Below are 20,220 nucleotides of genomic sequence, written 5' to 3'. Positions count from 1 at the left end.
AGATTCATGGGATTGTGCTGAGTAAGTTACACTAACTCTTACATGCTTAGTTTTCCCAAAAGAAATTGCTATTTTTTTCCTTATTCCTCCCCATTTTTGTTTTTAATTCTTCTCCCATTGTTGTTGTTATTGTTGTTCTTCTTCTTTAACATGCGTGTCATCCTTCTATTTGCTAAGAAAAGTATCAAATTCCAGGAGGTTATAATCAATTTACATATGCAAGTGAGATCAGTTTTATATGGAAATGATACCAAATGAGCGTCACTGCTGCACGATGTCTAAACTCTCTGTGCCAGCTTCAGCCTTTTCAGCCCAGTCCAGTAATCCCATTGCAATGTTCCTCTTGACCTGAAACTTCCAGTGAGGCATTTATCTAACTTCAGAGAAGCATGGCTGCTGTTAGTGCTACAGAGTGAACTTCTGTTATGCTTTGTACTGCTGTTTTCTTCCAGCACATGTGAAACACTGTTCTTCAGTCCTGCACAACCTGGGACTTAGAAGATGTGTGTTGCTCCTACAGAAATCAAATCTGTACTCCACTCTTCATTGGATTTTGCTTACATTATTTATTGTTTGTTACTATAGCTGCTTTTTACAAAAGTTTGGCAAATAAGAAAAAAATAGTCAATGCTTGTATGAGATCTTTTCTTCTAAATGCCTTTGTCCTCTTCTTGAACTCCAAAGTGCATGTAGTTGAATGATGCAACTCTAAGAGAAGAATTCAATTTTTAAATGATTTTAGGGGGGTTTCAACCAGAGATTTGAACTTGTATTATAAGGGACTTAAACCAGTCTGCATATATTTGAAGTAGCTCTCTTGTCTCAGTGGAGATTTACATAACCATGTCTTCCATTAGAATCTGCACTTTCCCATTGCGTACTCACTCAAATCAATTTAGATGAAAAATTTATTTGACCTATTTTTACTGTCTCCAGTCACATCTAAATATATATCTGAATGTGTGTGTATGTAGGCATCCACAAATCAAACATACAAAGATGGTTTCCATGTGATAGTATCGACATCTTCTGCGTTGCTTTTGTTTCATCTTCTGAAATACCAATGTGCACAAACAGCCTTGACCTAATTTATAATGTGCAGCTTGGTGAAGTAACTACACACTAGAGATGGCACTAAGCTCATTTTAACTACAACATAAACCCAGATCTTGAAAGCTTTGTGGTAACTTCCATTGCACTAAAAGCTATTGATTAGAAATGCTTCCCTGGCAGAGAGAGGGGACTGGTGAACTCACTGTGTTCCAGTGACTCACCCTGAGGTCTCAATGGGAGCTGCAGATGATGAGTAGCAGCACAGCAGATAAACTATGAAATTCATGGAGCAATTCAGGTCTTAGCCCAGCTGTGTAAATTAATGAAAACATTCCTGTCCTCCTGAATGGGTTCTAAACAGGATGTCATTGCATGTCATAAGAATGAGTCCTTTGCCCAATTTTTCTATTTCACTTTTTTTTTTTTTACAAGTTCTTTACATGTTTTGAGTATTTCAATTTTAAATTTCTCATCAGACTACTTATGACTGAGGACAGGAAAAGTACGTAATGTAGGACATTATATAAATGACATGTCCTTTTTATGTCATTTAATTGTAGTATTTGTTAGGATGCATCTTTTACATATCTCTTAAATCCATACTGATGCCACTTGTTCCAGGATGTAAGAGAGCAATAACATCAGTGTTGTTCAAGGGTTGTACCAATGCCCTAACCAGAAGGTGGTGTATTTTAAGAATTTGGCCCACTACAGAAAACTGTGGGAGCTCAATAAAAATGCAGACTGAATAAAAATTTGCAGTTGTCAGTATAGAATATTGAAGCACATTCAAAGTGCTAAAAGAAAAATAACTGAGACCTTTCAATTCTAAAGTAGTTTTAGAGAGAAATGGGGTGCTGGGGAGAGTGAGTTGGTTTGTTCTAATGAAAATAAAATGAGGTGACTGCTCTCCATGTATTATAAGCATGTTTTGGGAAATGTGCTTTGATTTTTTTTTCTTTATTCTTAAAAGCAAATTATTTGCGAGCATTAGATGTTCTTCACAATAGACACTTTTAATATGAATTTCATAAAGCAAGACAGCACTTGCTGTAAGTTGCAGAAAGCAGAATAAGAAAATGAATCAAGCACTTTTTAACTGGCTATATAAAGAGGCTTTACAATTATGTTAGTGGCTTTTGTACAGTTTTTATAGTTTTGTGTTGGAACAAGCAATCACAAATTCCTTAAACGATTTCCTTTAAACAAAAGAACATACAAAAAAACCAAAATCCTATTAATTGATACTCCATTCTAAAATTCCACACCTTCATGTGCATTAGTTTTTGTTTTGTTGAATTTTAAAGAGACTTATCCTGCAGTTCAGTGTGATCTATTTCTGTCCCTTGGCTTGATGTGACATTCGGGAGTTTTGTGTCAGTGAAGTTAAATCTTTTTCCTATGTTCAATGTGAAGATTGTTTCTGTTTTGGTATGACTAGTTGGACCACAGCACATCATTTATTGTTCACTCTGTTTGCTGCATTCATTACACCTGTACACCCTTTACATTGCATAAGGCATTATTATTACATGAATGTTCATATTCTGATGTGGTGTATGTATTGAGAATATACTCATAAAAATTCTACCTCCTTCAAAGATGAGTTTTTCTCTTAGTATATGGAAAGATCCTTTGTTCACAAAATATAATTTAAAAAAATGCAAGAAATGTTTGTGCTTTGTTTGGGAGGTTTGTTAACTTGATTAAGTACATAAGTTATATGATGCGGGATACTTGCTTTCATCATTATAATTCTGTGAATTGCCTAATGGCTTAAATACTCTGCCGGAAAGAAATTTTAATTATGGTTTAGATGTAGGAGTTTTTCCACTTTGGGAACCTCAGAATTATTCCTCCTCTTCATGAATTAAAACTAGGAAGTAGATGATTTGTGTGTTAATTTCAATAATGGACAAACAATCAAACAAGATTTCTATTATTTCCCAGCATTTACCTTACAGAGCAGGATTTTTCTTGTTGGAAAGTTTGCTTTCCCCTCATTATTAAAATTTTGCTTTAAATATATAAGAAATACCATTTTATAGCACGCCTAAGAAGCAATCTCAAAATAATGCATTCTAAGAAATACATTCAGAACACATTTTATTAGATATATTTATTCATTACAGAATCAGTAATATTTATGTATTTCCTTCTATAGCTCTACGTTTAGATGTTCTCATTAACTTCCTTCTAAGATCCTATTTGTCTCAGTCCCATGAAAGGTCATTACAGTGTTCCCTACTGTCCCCTTCATTTGTACTACAGGGCAACACAGAGGCAACTTTTTGTGAGGAAGAGTTTTTGTGAGAAGATATTAGAATATGCTCTGATAAAGTTTTATACAAGAAATAGTTCTTCACTAAAGAATCCTTTATTTTTTTATTAATTTTTTTTTATCCTTTATTTGTTTATTTTTCTTGATGCCATCTAACCAATTTTTCCGCTTGTGAAGGAGCTAAAAGTGGAAAAGTTGCTTTCCCACATTTTCATTGGCAGCGTGCTACCCTGCGGATGTATTATGATACATGAATTACATTGCAGCATGACTAAACAAAAAATAACTTCATGTGGCCTATACTGAAGGGAATGTGGGCTTAGGAAAAAATATGAAGTGACTGAAGATGAGCATCAGGGTACAGATCTGAGCAATTTCTTTCAGAAAGGAGCAACGGTAATAAGGAAGACTTCAAGAGCTGGCAAAAATGACATTATAGAAGGTTTCTGCTATAATCCACTTGACCAGGAAGAACAAGCAGAGGAGGCCTATGGACAGGTAGGAGGAGCTTCACACTCACAGGCCCTGCTCCTCACAGGGAACATCAGCCACCATGGTGTGTGCTGGGGGGACAACATGGCAGGATATAAGCAGTCAGGGAGGTTCCTGGAGTGAGTGTATTGATGGTAACGTCCACCTCCAAATAAGAGCAGAGCCAATAAGGAGAGGCAGTCTCCTGGACCACATACACCAAAGAGGAGGGGCTCATTCTGAATGTGAAGATCAAGCAACTTTGTTTGCGTGACTATGGCGGAGTTCAGGACTCTGAAGACACAGAGAAGAGTGAGAAGAAAGCTCACGACAGTCGCCTTTGGAAGAGCTGACCTTGGCCTCTTCAAAGATCTGCTCAGAATAGTCCCATGGGATAAGGCCCTGGAGAAAAAAGGGTCCAAGAAAGCAGATTAATATTTATGGATCACCTCCATCCCTCCCCCCCAAAACAAACAAGCAAACAAACAACCCTACAAAGTGTGGAAGCAAGGACAGGTAGAGCTGGAGGAATACAGAAGCACCCTCTGAGCATTCAAGAGTGAAGTAAGGAAAGCCAAAGCCCAAATGGAATTTCAGCTCTCCAGGGATGTCAAAGACAACAAGAAGGGCTACTATAAGTACGTTACTGACAAAAAGACCAGGGAAAACGTGAACCCATTGGCCATAAGACAGGGGACATTGAGACACAGGACACAAAAAAGAATGAGGTCTTGAATGCCTATTTTGCCTCAGCATTTCTTAGCAGAATCAACCTTCAGGAGTGCCAGGTCCCTGAGTAAAAAAGGAAAAGGTAGACCAGGGAGGATGTACCCTTGGTGGAAGAGGATCATTTCAGAGAATGCTTATGCCCATTTCTAAGTCCATGGCATGTGGTGGGATACAACCATATGTGCTGAGGAAACTGTCACCTGTCATTGTGAGGCCACTCTAGATAGTCTTTGGTTAATCATGGCAACTGGGAGAAGTTCCCAAAGCCAGAAGAGTGCAAATGTCATTTCCATCTTCAAGAAGGGCAAGAAGAAGGACCAGGGAGCTACAGGCTGATAAGAGTCACTGTGTTCTCTGGGAACAAGATGGAACAGCTAATCCTGGAAACCATTTCCAGGCGCACTAAGGATGAGAAATCATCAGGAGTAGTCAGTATGGCTTCACCAAGGGTAAGTCATGCTTGACCAACTTCATAAACTTCACTGATGGGTTGACTGATGTGGTAGATGAGAGCAGAGCACTGAATTTTGTCTACCTGGACTTCAGTAAAGACTTTGACGCTGTATCCCATAAGGAGACACAGCTGACCCAGAGAGATGGTGGAGTTTCCAACACAGGATATATTCCAGAGCCACCTGACCACGACCCTGGGCCATCAGCTCTAGGTGACCCAGCATGCACAGGGAGATTGGACCACATGACCTCCTGAGGCCTTTTCTACCTTAATCATTGTGTAATTCTGTAATTCTGTGCTACTGATTAACTCTTAGGAAGAGAAGAACTAGCTGTCTTGGGTTAATTTCTATAAACTCCAAATATAGGACTATTTTGAAATATTTACTACTATCTACTACCCCCAGAAATTTTACTTGTGCAGTTCCGAGATGGGAACAGTCATAGATGATAAATTAGTGTAGCTCACCCTAATACCATGGGTTTGCACAAATACATCAAGTACAGTTTCTCCTTCTCAGAGCCACCTTTTTCACCGATATTAAACTAATGCCTGAATGTTTGTTACCTCACTCAGAAGTATTATAGAAGTTACAATATATAACCAAGCCAAGAAAATAACAGTTTAACCAATTCATATCAAAGTGATTCATGAAAATCAAGAATAGTTCTGAAGCATGACACTGGTTGCAATACATGTAAGTACTCTGAACACATGGAAGCTCAATCCAGGTGTTCACGTGGCTACAAAAAAACCAAAATAAGATTCTTTTGCAGTTTCTGTAAAATCTGTGGAGGAAAGAAGAAATGTATCAGTTCTTACTTTAGCTAAGGATGACCAAATTTTAAGTAAAGAAGTGTTGATTTTTTTTTTTATTGTAAAATTTCTTGTAATTAGATTGTCATTATCTATAACAACTAATTAATCAGAATAACATTCAGCATTATGATTGAAACGAGTGTAGACTAGTAAAGGAGAAAATTAAGTTCATTTAATGAAAAAATAAAGATATCTATTTTGTTCACTTGTAGTCAGAGATAGCTATGATTAAATTTTAATTTGATGTCAAATTAAGGACTCGGTTACACTATGCTGACTTTCAGAGTACAGCTTTACTCACTTCAGAGGAAATTGCCATTTAAATGAGGAGAAGGTTTGTTCTATATCATTCTAATGTCTTCCAAAGGCAGCTTCAGCTCACTTCACATTCACAAAATGAATCTCAGTAGTAGCCAAGAAAATTTCATGGTGGCGAGCTAAAGAACTATACAACAAAATGATTTTGAATATTGGTACTCTATTTTTAATTGTGTACAGCATGTCTTCAACATTTTTAGCTACTAACTCTCAAGAACACTTCATACCAAATCGTCTTCAGCCACCTGTGTCAAAGTCATGGCACCAGGATAGCACATAAACATTCCTCTCTTTTTTTTTATAAAGACAGTGTGTGAATACAAAAATATGGCTGGCTTTGCATGCTGTCCTGCTAATTTTGGTGTTGTACCAGTCTGGGAAGGCACAAATATCCAGCTAAAAAGTCAGGGCCTGAGTGAACATCTCAGATAGGCAAAATGTGCAGTCATATGTCTCCACTCTTTAGTGAGTTCTATAAAGGAGAAATGCTATATTTGCACAGTCGAGATTGTGCAAGTGTAGATAGCTGCCAGTACACAGTACAATAAAACACCAGTAGAAAAGTTTTAGGAAGTATTGTGTAAAAATAATATCCCTCTCATGGACAAAAGCCATGACCTCTCCTCCTTTGAGTGTCCTGCTGATGTTATCCACTGGATCATCGCCTCCGTAAAGCTGCCATCCAGCTGGAAAATTGCTTCTGCCATTCAATCACTGCACAGCATTTTTACTCTCTGTCAGCTCAGCTAATCCCATTCTATTAATGGGTCTAAGAGACCAGTTTTGCTGAAAGGATGATTGGAGAGGGATTTGATTTCTTCTGATAGTAACTGAACCTGAATTTGCAGCCTCTTGGCTGGAAATTATTAGCCATAATTGACTGTCCAAGAGGACAAATCGACAAAGCACAGTGCAACAAGGAAATAATAAGCATGTTTCTACTCTCAAATACATCAAAACAAGCATGAGTAATCCCAAAAATTCTTTATTCCTCATTTCACAACTGTTTATTAAAGAATGTGTTGAAATAAGTTGCATTATGAATTTCTCAAATTAATTTCAAAACAGTTTTTCTTGAAATGGAAGTATCTGTGTCACCCCACATCACTTTCATAGAACATAATCTGTACTTGACATTTCTGTCTGCCAACCAGAAAAGTTAATTCTGTATGAAAGGTTTTGATAAGAATAGCCTGAAAATATATTTTCATGCCATGTAGCCAGCATGGCGAAACTGAGGAAAATCCAAAGGAGTAAAAATAATCCCAGGAAGGAAAGAGGAATTGTAAAGTAAACCATATACAGTCAGTTTGTAGTTCTAGTCAGTCCATCTGTTCTCTGTGATAGGAAATAAGACCTCTAGTGATTACAGGGAAGAGTTCAAAATGCACAAAGCAAGGTAAAGTGTGTAAATCCCAGAGATTTCCAGTGGAAATTGAATTTTTCAAATCCAGAGAAATAGTTCCAGAGGATAAACAGGAAAAGAGCAGCAGTTCTTAAATAATATCTGATTACTGAGTAAAATACATAATTTACATTGTGTTTAATTTCCTACTTATACAAGGAAATTAAAATACTGAGGAAGGAATGTGGTTATTTGATTCACCTTCACATATGCAAATTATTTATTTCTCTTTTCACTGCCTCTATTACTATTACTAAAGTCAATTATTTAAAAAAAAAAAATAAAAAGCTTCCTGGTTGTGGTTACTACAGCCATGACAGAGATTCAGGAATGCTTGTCCCAGTGGCTGATGAAAATTTTTTTAAAGTATTGATGTATTGTAGGCAGATCATAAGTATAGTAAATATGAGAGTAGCAAGACCTATTTTGGAGAAAAAAAAATAAATTTAATGAGGTGGGAAAACATGGCCAAAGTAATATTGCTTGGGATTTTAATACAATTATAAAGCAGTCATTTTTGTATACACATTATCTCTCCACTGAGACTGTAGCAGTCTGTATGGTAAAAACTACTAACAGAAGAGAACAAGTACCTTTCCAAAACTGCCAGTTTCAGAAAGCAGTTGAGAAAAAGAAGACGAAAGTATGAAAGCTGTGCTTATTTGTCAATTCCTATGGCTCAAAGGACACCAAATCCCATTCAGATGTGCAGTATCTAAAAATATGTAACAATAAAATCATCATGAATTAATAGCATAAAAATAAAGCAATGTTGAATGTCTTCATTTTGATACACTTGTGATAATAAACACTAGAAAAGTGATAAATCTGCACAGGAATTAAATAGCACAAAAAAAGTCTTGCCTCGGAAAGAGTAGTGATTTAATAATGTCTTGATTTTGATTCTGTTTCTCATCTGTTTCTCAGATACATAGAGAAGTTATGTATAAAAAATATAACAGGTGGTAGAATTAAATTGTGGCTGGAGATATTGTCCTGTTGTGAATCATAGGGAAAATAGGTATTTTTCTGAATCGTTTTTTCACCCATTATATTTGAATTCCTCATGGGAAGTATTTCACAGTGAAATCTTTTTCTAAATGATGCAGAGATTGGTTCTGAGAAAACAATTTATTTGAACATTTTTCTGTTTAACAGGGTGTCAAAGCATTTGCTGCTGTTTATGCTTGGTTTCTGTTCTCATTTAACTAGAGAAAATTCATAGATTCATAGGAGTTCTGTCCAGAATGTACCACCATGAGAATATTAACCTGACCTCCTAAATGGCAAGAGGCAGAATCTCTTCCAGTGATTCCTACAAGGCAGCCCAAAAGCAATGATTGATATACAATCTCTGCTAGAGAAAAGCTCTGGTTTAAGACTTCAGGGAAGAATTTCCTAGAATTACCAATTCTTATTTTATCTTTATTGAATATTTTTGTCTTCTTTTCAGTTTGAACTTTTCTGACTCTTGATGACAGTCTTTGTCTGAAAGAACTTCTATCCTAAGTTATCAGGAACTTTTGATAATTATAGACTGGGTTCTGTCGCCTCTTTATCTTATCTTGGCTATATTCAACAGATTGTGCATCTTAGGGCTTTCTTTGTAAGACATGGTTGCTGAGTTCTCTTAGGGTTTTAATGATGTGGATGACTGTGGGGAAAGTTTTTCTTCGGAAACCTCTATCATTTTTTACTTCATTTGAAATATATGACCATTGGAATTAACACGGTAATGGTTTGAGTTATGCCACAGAAATAATGCCATTTTGTATTTCTGTTCATTATTTCTTTGCTTGTGCACTCAAAACTTGCACCCTGACTTGCTGCTTCACACTTGGAGCTTACCTTGAATGATCTTGTCATTATTTCATTTTCAAAGCACTTGGGATACTGTCCAAAAAAGATGGCCTCAGAATAAATTCATGGATGTTACTAGAATTTACAGAAGCCTACTGAATTTGTGCTGATGGTTTTGTCTTGTAAAAAGCTGGTAAAAAAATCTAATTGTGCCCTAATGATCATCATTTGGCAGAAAGCCCTGTCCTTATTTTCAGTCAAGGCAGTCCTTTAGTGCTCCTGATGTGATCTCGCCTTTCTCCCAAGTCCTGAACAGGGCAATCCAGAAAAGAAGGGATCCTCAAGGAGATGTAGGTAGAGAATGAAACTAAAATGGCCCCAAACTCCTGTTATTCTGAAATTTCTCCTTTCCACCCAAAAAATACCAATAAAGTCCCTGTCATATTTCTGCCAACTGCACTGGAAAGTCCTCTGAATGGGTCTATCCAAAGCTGTGTGGAGACTAAGAGGAGCTGTATATTGATTAAAAATACAGTGTGGAAATGTAAGAACTCCTGAGCCCTCTTGCTGAGATTCTGGTAGATTTCTAGGTTTTGTTTAAGAATCCAAACAGGATTGGGAAATGCTGCTACCCTGTTTACCCAATAGTCAAGCAGGCTGCCACAAAATCAGAGTACCAGGTATCTTTATAATCCATTTCTGATTATTCATAATTACAGTCAGTAATGGCAATCAATGTGTGCAGTGCATTTTTCAAAAGTAATTTCTAAAAAATGCAAATAACCCGAATGGAATTTGTCAGATACACAGCACTTGAGAGGATCAATGCTCATGACCATGGATATTCAATGTATTGCTTTAGTTCATCATTATTGACTATATGACTGTTCGTGCTTTAAAACATACTGCCTAAAATGCTTCATTTTTTCATATCCTTTCCAAATATTTTGGTTTGAACTCCATGTCAATAAAACCAATTTCTCTACCAATCTGAGAAATGGATGGGACAGGCTAAATTACACCACCCAAGAAATGATTGGAGCAGTTCCACAGATAAAGCTGGCCCCTGAAATAATATTTCTAAGTACATTTTTTTTGGCAGATAAATTTAGAGAGAAGTATAATTATGCATTATTCCTTGAGAAAAACAAAATATTGTATCTTAAACTTCTAGCCATCAGTTTCGTTGCAAGACACCTTCATAACATAGCTTTATTTCACCACTTGCCATGCTTCTGAATCCCTTTTGAAATTTCATAAATATGTCTATAGTATGTTATATCCTTCCTTGCTGCAGTGTGATTGTGAACTAAATTGTCATAAGAAAAAGAGAAAGCACTATAAAAATCCCCCTGCTAACAGTCTATTTCTTATAGTGTTGTTTCTGATTTTGTAATTTCAAAATACTAATTGCTGTTTCTTCTGTTTGTCATGAAAATACAGTTCTTAGATAATTGTGTGGCTAAGGTGTAAATTCTCTATCAGATGAAAAAATGCAATAGCAGAAATAACCACTAAACATAGAGAGTCAGTTAAAAAAAACCCAAGGTTTCCATGAAGAATCACTGAACATTAAAACAATTCTTTAATTATTAAAAATGTACTGTAAAAATATGATTCCCATTTTCATATCACTAAATCACAGTGATGTGCTAAAATAATTAGAATTGATTGCACTTTTGCTGAAAAAAAAAAAAAAAGGAGCAGAATCTGCTCTCAGTTCAGTAGGGACAGCCTGAGACAATTCATCTGGAGATAATAAGCCAGATTCACAGCCTGTGTAAGTGGTACAGTTCCTCTGATTTCAACTGTGTCACACCAGATTTAAATCAACTCCATTTTTGGCTTGATATGCACAGTCAACAGATTACACACATAGCACCAAGAGCAGACTTTGGCTGGAGGAATTAGGTTGCAGACACAGAAAGTAGCAGGGCAATTAATTTTTTTTTGGTGGTGGGCAAGGGGGAAGGTCTTGGAAATAAGCATTTGCAGTGGATAAGAACTCTCTAGTTCAAAAAGTGAGGAGCTCGGTGCAATGTGAAAATTAGAAAAGTCCCCACATCTCTTTGAAGTCAGAATGCTGAAGATAAAGTCACTTGTTTTCAGGGTGAAAAATCCTTGGTACAATCAGCTGGTGCACAAAAGGAAAGAGCTGCTCTGTGCCACTGCCTGCAGCATTTGGAGTTGGTATTTTGGGTCCTAAAAACCTTGGCTTCCACTGCTGTCAACAGAGCTACTCAGTAGACAATAAGGTCCCTCAGAGTGGATGGATAGAAATGTGGGTAAATTCTGCGTGTGGCTGAATCATCAGCAGCTACAGAAATGTGTAGTATGGCTCTACTCTCCTCCAGGTACAGAAATTTTACACCAATGCAAATCTAATGACATAAATGCAGTTACTCCTGATTTATATGAGGAAATTTTTGTTCCCTCTGAACTGTGACTTGATAGAATACATGGCTTTCAATGATCTTTCTTTTTTCCTTTTTTTTTTTGTTTTGTTTTGTTTTGTTTTTTAAGAGTGGCTGTAGTAAGCAAAATGAATAAAAAGCAAGGCTAGAATTTGAGCCTTCTGGCTCCTTAGATTGTGCTTAGAAGAATAGGCGTTGCCTAGAAAATGGGAATCAGGAAAGCCAAGTGAAGTGTTACTGATATGGAACTATATTGGCCATCACAAAAAATCTACCTTAATTAGAGTGCTTGATGCTAATCTAATGTAAAAGCCTCGTAAAGTACCATAAAGAAGCTGAACTTTTTTTTTTTTCTTAGATTGCAAAACTGTTTAAGATGGTTTAACTTACCATGACAAAAATCTGTGGAGGAATGAATTTTCATTGCTGTTTACTAGTGCGTAGGGGTTTGGCTATATACACTGTTTAATTCAGAGTGGGAATTCAACTTTTTCCATTTTATTTAATTCAAAATGTTTTGACAGCTTAACTTGCTATCACTAAAAGTTTAATCAATCGGACATTTAGGGGAAGCTGCTCAACTAGTATAAATCTTTCTGGTGGAAGTCATCAAAAAAGGCATACCGATTATTGCTAAGAGGAGGACTCATGATATGAAACCTAATCTGCTAAACCCCGTAACCAGATGAGTTTAACCATCTGATCCTGCCTGTGATGTCATTTTCAGAGACCTCTTCTTTGAGTCTGACATCATGAGGAACTGAACTCACCTTTCAGCAGGTTCATACGCTGGTTTTAAGAAATCATGTTAAGCTAAACATGGCCACCAAAAAGAATGCCATGGCAATGTTGGTATTGCAAAATACCAACACTGTGATAACCAGAATTAGATGAAAGAGCCTGATGTTAAGCAACAATTGAAATAACTAATTTAGTTTTCATTGGGTTTGGGTGGGTTTTTTTACTTGGAGAAAGGAAATTGCTGTATGCAGTTAAAGGTAGAAGGCTCTTCCAGAAAAGTTTTGCTAAGAGCCGCTCCAAATATTGCATTTTTGGCACAAATATCACATCCAAATATCACTATTTAAATTGTATATAGAACATAATATCTTTGTCTCGTGATGGGTGTTCTTCATCATCTCAGTGAATTTTATTCCATTTCTTGATTTAGAGTGTGTGAGTGGAAAAGGCAAATTATAATATCTAACTGTATAATTAAACCCTTAAACCCTTATTATTCAGCATTTACAGCAGTTTTTTTTTTTTTTTTTTTATGGTAGATTTTTCAAATTATTAGTTGGAATACTGTTGAGTTTTGATGACCTTTTTCATTGCTTTCTGCATTAACTTATAAAGGCTTTTCACTATGATAAGTGACACATTCTGGGAGGAAATCACTGTGCTTGAAAAATATCATTAAGCCCAGTTCTGAGTTACTTGTTTTCTTATTTGTTTATTGGGGTACAATATATCAAAATTAGGGTAGTTTCATGGTCACATGAAAAGGCATAATTCCTATGGGATGACTCCATGAGAAATGGCAGACCTGGCCTTCAATTTGTACTGGCTTCTGCGTGCTCCTCCCCAGGAAGAGCTGGTGATGGCACAAACTGCAGCAGGAGATCTCCCAGGCAGTCAGACTGCTGTGCTTTCACCCTTCCCCATCTCTTTGTTGGCTTCACAGCATCCATCTCCTTGACTTCTGTGATGGTTTTCCTTCGTTATTTTACCTTTCCCATTTTCTCTCTCCTATCCCCTCCTCAGTCATGATCAGAGAAATACTCCCTCAAAATCACCTTCCCAGTGGAGTAGCTGAGGACTATAGGCACCAAAATGAGTTTTAGGACACTGAGCCTGTTTCTCAGCTTTCAATTCTGTCCACTTTATTAACTGAGACTCATTTCTTAGTCTCCTTTAGCTTTGTAATCTTTGGGAGAACCTTCTTTCCTGTGCCCCATATTGATGTTGGGTTGGGTCTAAACAATGGTAAACTTTGTTTCTTGTTGATAGCAGCCTTTCCTTAGGCAAAATGCCCTTTGATTTGATCAGGGGGCAGAACCCATCCTTGGCACTGCTGTGGCCTTTGCTGACTGTACCAGGCAGAGAATTGATTTATTTTTTAAAATGTGCAAGTTTCTGATGCTGACCAATTCTGTAGGACATGATCCAACACTTCTGACTCATTCCACCCAGTTTAAGCTCCACTTTTTCCCTGCTGGATTTGGGGATTTGACCCACTGACCAGAGTGCCTCCCAAATGACTGCAGGATCAGCCATGCTGCCTGTGGTAACATCTTCACAGCACATTCAAGAATTTAAGTTATCTGCAGTTTAAAATAATCTACTTCATCATCCAGGAAAATTCAGAATGGGAAAGTAGTACTAAATGAGTTTAGTACTGTCAGGAATGACTGGTGGTTTTAAAATATATAGTTACTAAAGTCTTACAAGAAGACCCTCTGATTAATAACTAACAATAATAATAGTTGCATGTACAAAGAGCTGCACTGAATCCTGTACAATATTTGCACTTTGGCAAGAGTATTTTGTTTCATATCACATACATTTTGTTAAGCAGAGGAAACACAGCTTCCCTGGTGCTTTTGTTTTTCCCTCTGGATTGTAGCAATGGAGCACTTGCATGTTGTGTTTGATGCCTTGCATGATAAAGACATGCAATGGCAAGTTCCAGTCTGCATGCTGCTTAATGAATGTTTTCCTTTTCTCTCCTTCCCTGTTATGTGCTTACAGAAGACAACTATGTGGAAGGTGGGTGCTTTCTACCTTATTTTCCTAAGCTCTTGTTTTTCCCCTCTATTCAGTGTTTTTTTTTTTCCTTCTGCTTAATGTTATAAAAGTACTCATATCATTCAGTACGGTAAGTTGTATTTTTCCCCCATAAAGGCATACAAGTTTATGAAATAGATGTGATTTATTTTTTCATACAGAACACAAGCAAAGCTCCTTGCCCTTAATGCTGTAATTCCAGAATATCCACACTGAAACAACAGGATCTGTACTCGTGTGACTGATGCCATATCCAAAACCTCTCTGGAGATTTGCAGGACTGATTTCTTCTCATGTTCTGTATGAAAAACACTTCAAGAAACTATTTGTCCCATCGATGTGGAGCCTAAGTCCTCCCAATAAAATAGTAATGCATGTTAAATTCCTGTCTTTTAATTGCTTAGGAAAATAGAAAGCGCTTTTCTCTTTAATACCACAAACCTTGCTTTCTCTAATATCCTTTACAGCACAAAGCTTTAGGAACAGAGGTTTTCTGTCTAATTTTCAGCATAATGCACTTGCCTTTTAGACATTGTGAAAGAAGCAGCATGTGATTTTAATAATTATTTTTGTATGTAATTAAGTCCCTGTAAAGAAAGTATGGCATAGGGCATTGGAAACTAAGGCACAATGCCATCTATCCTGAATATTGGTAAGTAAGTCTATTAGCTGGTAAAACATGCAAATATATGATAGTTTTAAAGTCTTTTTTTCTTATAAGCCAAAAAGTGCAGGTGCTTTTTTATGTACAAGTGTCTTTAAAAATCTCTCTGGGGTGAATCTTTGCATACTGGACAAACGATTATTTATTTGAAAAAAATAGCTCACTTATCTAAACTGAAAAATTGCTTTAATTTTATCTCATTCCAATATTTTAAAATCTATTTTAAAAGCAAGGACTTTGTAAACTTACTCATGACTCTCCTGGCATGACTCTGACCCAGGGTGCTCATGTGAGCCACTCTGGGGCCCGAGTTCATGCAGGTTTCAACTCACCATGGGCCACTGCCTGCCTGTTCAGGGGTGATTTCCTCAAGAACCTTTGAAGTCCTGGTGCTTCATTTCTCTGTGCTGCTGTATTCAAGGGTGACGACAGGTGCTCAGATTTAACACAGAGATGATGCTCTGCAATTTTATTAATATACATGTTTTCCAAAGGAGAAGGAAAATTCAAACAGTTCTGGTGCTTTACTTGTGGGCACTGTCATTCTCGTACACGTCACTAAAATTTCATTTTCAATGTGAGATAAAAATGTATTCAACAACACTGGGATAGAAATTCTAGCTGAAAAACATAAAAGCCTAGAATTAACTACCTAATCTTGTATTTGATCTGTGCATAAAACTCTTGCCGGTGTCAACATGAGTCTCAAAATTTGAATTAGGTTCAGTATAACTAGATAAGGAGGTTCAATTACATTTCATATATTCATTTATGCACAGCAGTACAAGATAAAACCTGGATAACTGTTAATCCAGACTTTACCTGAACTTAATTCTTAAAACTGCAACCTTAAATTTATTCCAACGCAGGTCTGGATACTTATGCATATATTAGTTACAAAGCATGAATATGTAAAAAAGGAAGCATAAAATTGTGTGTCCAAAGCACAACTTGAAATCTGAGCTAAAATTTTTCATCTTTGATCCCTGTGATATCTGAGCATCTCTGTAAATTAGGTGACATAAGCAAGCAGAAATATGTAATATTCAATTTTGTATATACTGCTGGTAAAAAAGGCTACTGGTTTTTTCATTTTACTGAAGCTGTACTACACTTTAATACCTTCACTGCAGGTTTATCACCTTTAAATTTTGTTTTGGCCTGTGCTCTGCATGGAACTCACACACCAAGCTATGGTATCCTATCTTCATATCCCCTTCCACTATGCCACCCTGTGCTCCTTAACTCTCTCCTCTGAGAGCCAGCTTCAGGAGAGAGTTGGAGTGGATCACACATGAGGGATTCCTTCTAAATCTCGAATTCCTAATTCACAAAGAAATTGAAGTAATGGTGCACAAATGAGTATTTCCAGTGTATGGGAGGCCTATACGTGGTGACTTAAGGATAAAACTTCCCAGGTCTATTTAAAGCAGACTTTCATTTTGCAAATCTACCAGTGATTGCTGTCATGGCAGATTTAGCTGTATCATTTTAAACCCCTCTGTAGAATGAACAGGTACAGTACCAGTAATGCTTCACTCTTCAATAGCCTTCATCCACAGGTTGCAAAAATATCAATTAAGGTGAGTGTCATTATGTGCCTTTAGCAAGGGAGTATAAGTGGCCTTACTGCTTGCAAATAAAGCAACACAAAGTGTGAAACAAAATACCCTGTCTTGAGGAGTAGTACTGAATTTTTTAATTGGTAGATGTTTGGTTTGAGCAGTGTATGTCTTTTACATTCACTTGACTGCATTTTTTCATTGAACAACACTCTAAGTGACTCTTAAAATTCAAGCAGTTTTTATGATGTCTTCAAGAGGTACTTCTGCTATTTACATTTTTTTTCTTCAAATTGTGTAAGAGTCATCTATGTGCAGCTGACCAATTTCACGTATCATTTTAACAAAAATAGTAGCTATCAAGCAGTGATAAAGCTAGACTTTTGTTTATGTTTGTATAGCTATGAAGTTCATATGTAAATGTGAGCTCACCTTTTTTGCATTCCCCTGGGAGACAGGACAGTGATTTGTTTGAAGGATCTCACATAAAGTAGTGGCTGAAAAGTCACTGTTTCATTAAAGAAAAAGATGTTGCAATGTTCAACTGGTTTCAATTTTCCTTTATCAAATACAGTTACAGTCAAGTTAAAAGTCTGAGATTTCTTGCTGTAGTTGCCGACACCAAAAGCTAAAAGACAAATAAATCAATCACAAGAAGACACTGATACTTCCAAAAGGCCATGTGGCAGGGGATCCAAGGAAGGACACTCAGCACTAAAAGAGTGAATTAAAAAATATCACTTTATACTCTGCATATTCAGCAAGCCTCTCTTGCAGCAATACTTACAGAGAAAGAACACCCATGAAAACATTTCCATTCTCTTTCACGAGCTGCAAGCTGCCAGTTCAGCTGTGTGATGTTTCCCAAGCTATGCTGATGAGGCATCCCTTCAGGATCACAGTCAGCTTTCGTTTACATTGCTGTGAGCCCCAGGTAATCCCACCAGCTGCAGAGCTCTGTGTTTGGAAACAGAATTTATTGCACAAGAGATCAGGCACATCAGGCCCTTCAGTTTAACTACACATCTAAAATGAGTGACGCTAAAAAGCAATAATTCAACAAATTATTCTACTTGGAACATCACTTGAGATTTGGAACTGATAAGAGAAGAATCATTTAGACTGATTGTAGTCGGGAGTATCTTCTTTGAACTACTCCCAAGTAGTGTGAGTCATTTGTGCACCTAATTTTCTTTGTGAATTAGAAATCACAGAAACTCTCTCTCTAGGAAGTCTGCTTTCAAATAAAGAGAAGGATATTTTATTGCTCACCTTCTTTGTGTGAATTTATTTCAATTCATTGCAATTAAGAAAATAATGTATGGGTTTTTGAGAAGAGGAGCACATTTTACACATGAACAACCAATAACTCCTGAAATGGATCCTAAAACAGCTAAATTCAACAAGAATAAGTCTGGTTTCTTAAATCAGACATAAAAAATGAAAACCCTTCATATATCCAAGAAAAATATTCTCCCAACATCACATTATATTCAGTGGTATTTAAGTATCATTTTATTACCATGAATTAAAAAAGATGAATATTTTTCCTTGAAGAGTAACAAAATTTGGCTCTGGATGAGTGATTATCATTATGGACATCTGCTTTGAAATGTCACTAGACCTATTCTGGTGTGATAGGATTTCATCTCACAATATAAGTATAAAGCAAAATCTATTTCTCACAGATTGAAGAAGTAGTTGCAGAAGCTGTCACTTAAATTTTCTTTATTACTATGTATTTTATATTGCATATGTAATAATTTGCCTTCTCTGGAACAAATTCATTCTACTGTCACATTTCACACAAATAAGGAGACATTCTTTGCATTATCATTTCAATGTGATGAATAAATTTTATTTAATTACCTCAAATGCTCATTTTTATGAGGGGAAAAAGATCAGACCCAGCCCATTTTTCAGGTTTAAACTTCTCCAGGGTTTAAACATCATTTCATATGTAGAGGACAGGAAGTCCTCTCAGCAAAGCGTTCAAAGCAATATAATCAAAATATGATAAAGACAGATGGATTATTAAAGGAATTGGTTGGATTTGAAAGCATTTTATTATTTTCTGTCAATGCAAATACTGCACAGAAAAAAAAAATACACACTAAACCAGCACCCAGTGTTTGAATTGCAGTTCTGTTACTTGTAGCCCAAAGCATTCCAACCAGTGGTTGAAAAATGCTCTTTGATTTCCCTCTGTGATACAGACATCTTATAGGAAACAGATGCCTGTCACAAAACATTTTTGTCAGTGTGACAACACCACCTTCCCGTGCTCCCTTGTTCATTGCTGACTGTGCTCTTGTTTCCCTTCAAGGTCTGGCGCACCTGATGATGGGCGACCAAGGTATGGGCTCTGTTCCTTTTCCACTCTGCTTTCATTGTTCCTTCTTGTTCTGTAGCTGCTTTGAATCCATCACTGCAACCGATGGGCAAATGCTTGAAAGCTGTCTTTGGCTGCAAAGAAACACATGGTTTTAGTCACATCTTTTTCTTGTTTCATTTTTTTTTGTTGTTTTTTTTTTTTTTTTTTTTGTTTGCTCTGTAAGCTTTTGTCCTTCCTGCCTCCTCAACTCCCCCTCTTGCACCACGATAACTAAAAAGAGGTGAGAGAAATAAGAAAGTGATTAAGCAAATTTTGTGTATCTATCAGAAAATACAATTATGGGTGATCCTGTAAAAGAGAAACAAAGTGCAAGACCACTCTTCAGATAGCTCCTGAAAGAAGATGCTCCTCTTGTAACATTGTACATTGAAGAGTCCATTTGCATTAATGCATGGCTGATTGGAAATATGCAGAAAGCACCTGCTCCTGGCTTCTGGAATGCTGAGAGTACAATTTTGCTGCCTAACAAAACCAGTGATTTTTTCCTCCTAACCATTGTCCATGTTATCTTTGTGACAGTCTTTCTTATCTGAGCATGGGTTATTTCTGTGTTTCTCTGCATGTACATGATTGGGAAGAAATAAACTAAATCCCTAATATGACACTGATTGCATCTCCATTTGTCTTCAGACACTTACCTTATTCTTTGTCTCTTCATGTTCAGATACTATTGCATTTACATGTACTCATGACTCTTACTGTTGTTTCTCTCCTCTTCTTTATTCTCTTTTTGTCTGGAAATGCTTTCTTCATGGAACCATTTCACCAAATCCATAGGTAAAAGTAAAGGTATTACATGATTTTCTTTATTTTTAATGCGATCAGTATACTTAAATGTATGTATAAATAATGCAAGCAAATGTAAAATTTTTGCACTGATAACATGAGGTAGGTATATTCTTGCAGTAAATATTACATGGATGTCAAGGTAAGGAAAAAGTTTGGTTCCTGGTTTTGTGAGGGATGTGAAGCTTTGGCAGTGATAAGGGAGGCTAAAGCTCTAGGAAGTGTTCGTGATGAAATAACAGCCACATTTTGAGGTATGCCTTTTTCTGTTCTCAAGGAGCT

General features: G+C 36.6%; 1 protein-coding gene across 33 annotated transcripts in view; it reads left to right on the top strand.

Moving 5' to 3' along the window:
• NRXN1 (neurexin 1) overlaps positions 1-20,220 on the top strand; it is a 674,512-nt gene that overhangs the window by 64,855 nt on the left and 589,437 nt on the right. For 19 of the 33 annotated variants that reach the window (XM_068186594.1, XM_068186583.1, XM_068186581.1 and 16 more), the window contains exons 3-5: positions 14,496-14,513; positions 19,084-19,113; positions 19,930-19,941. The exons of 6 other annotated variants lie outside the window; for them this stretch is intronic. In XM_068186594.1, the coding sequence (XP_068042695.1) occupies positions 14,496-14,513; positions 19,084-19,113; positions 19,930-19,941 (60 nt within the window). The remainder of the gene's footprint in view (positions 1-14,495; positions 14,514-19,083; positions 19,114-19,929; positions 19,942-20,220) is intronic. 8 more of the 33 variants (XM_068186588.1, XM_068186584.1, XM_068186593.1 and 5 more) reach the window with 2 other exon arrangements.

Source organism: Anomalospiza imberbis, chromosome 3 (assembly GCF_031753505.1).
Source record: "Anomalospiza imberbis isolate Cuckoo-Finch-1a 21T00152 chromosome 3, ASM3175350v1, whole genome shotgun sequence".
Classification (NCBI taxonomy): domain Eukaryota; kingdom Metazoa; phylum Chordata; class Aves; order Passeriformes; family Viduidae; genus Anomalospiza; species Anomalospiza imberbis.
The sequence above is the reverse complement of the archived record's forward strand: the minus strand, read 5'-3'. Positions and strand labels throughout refer to the sequence as shown.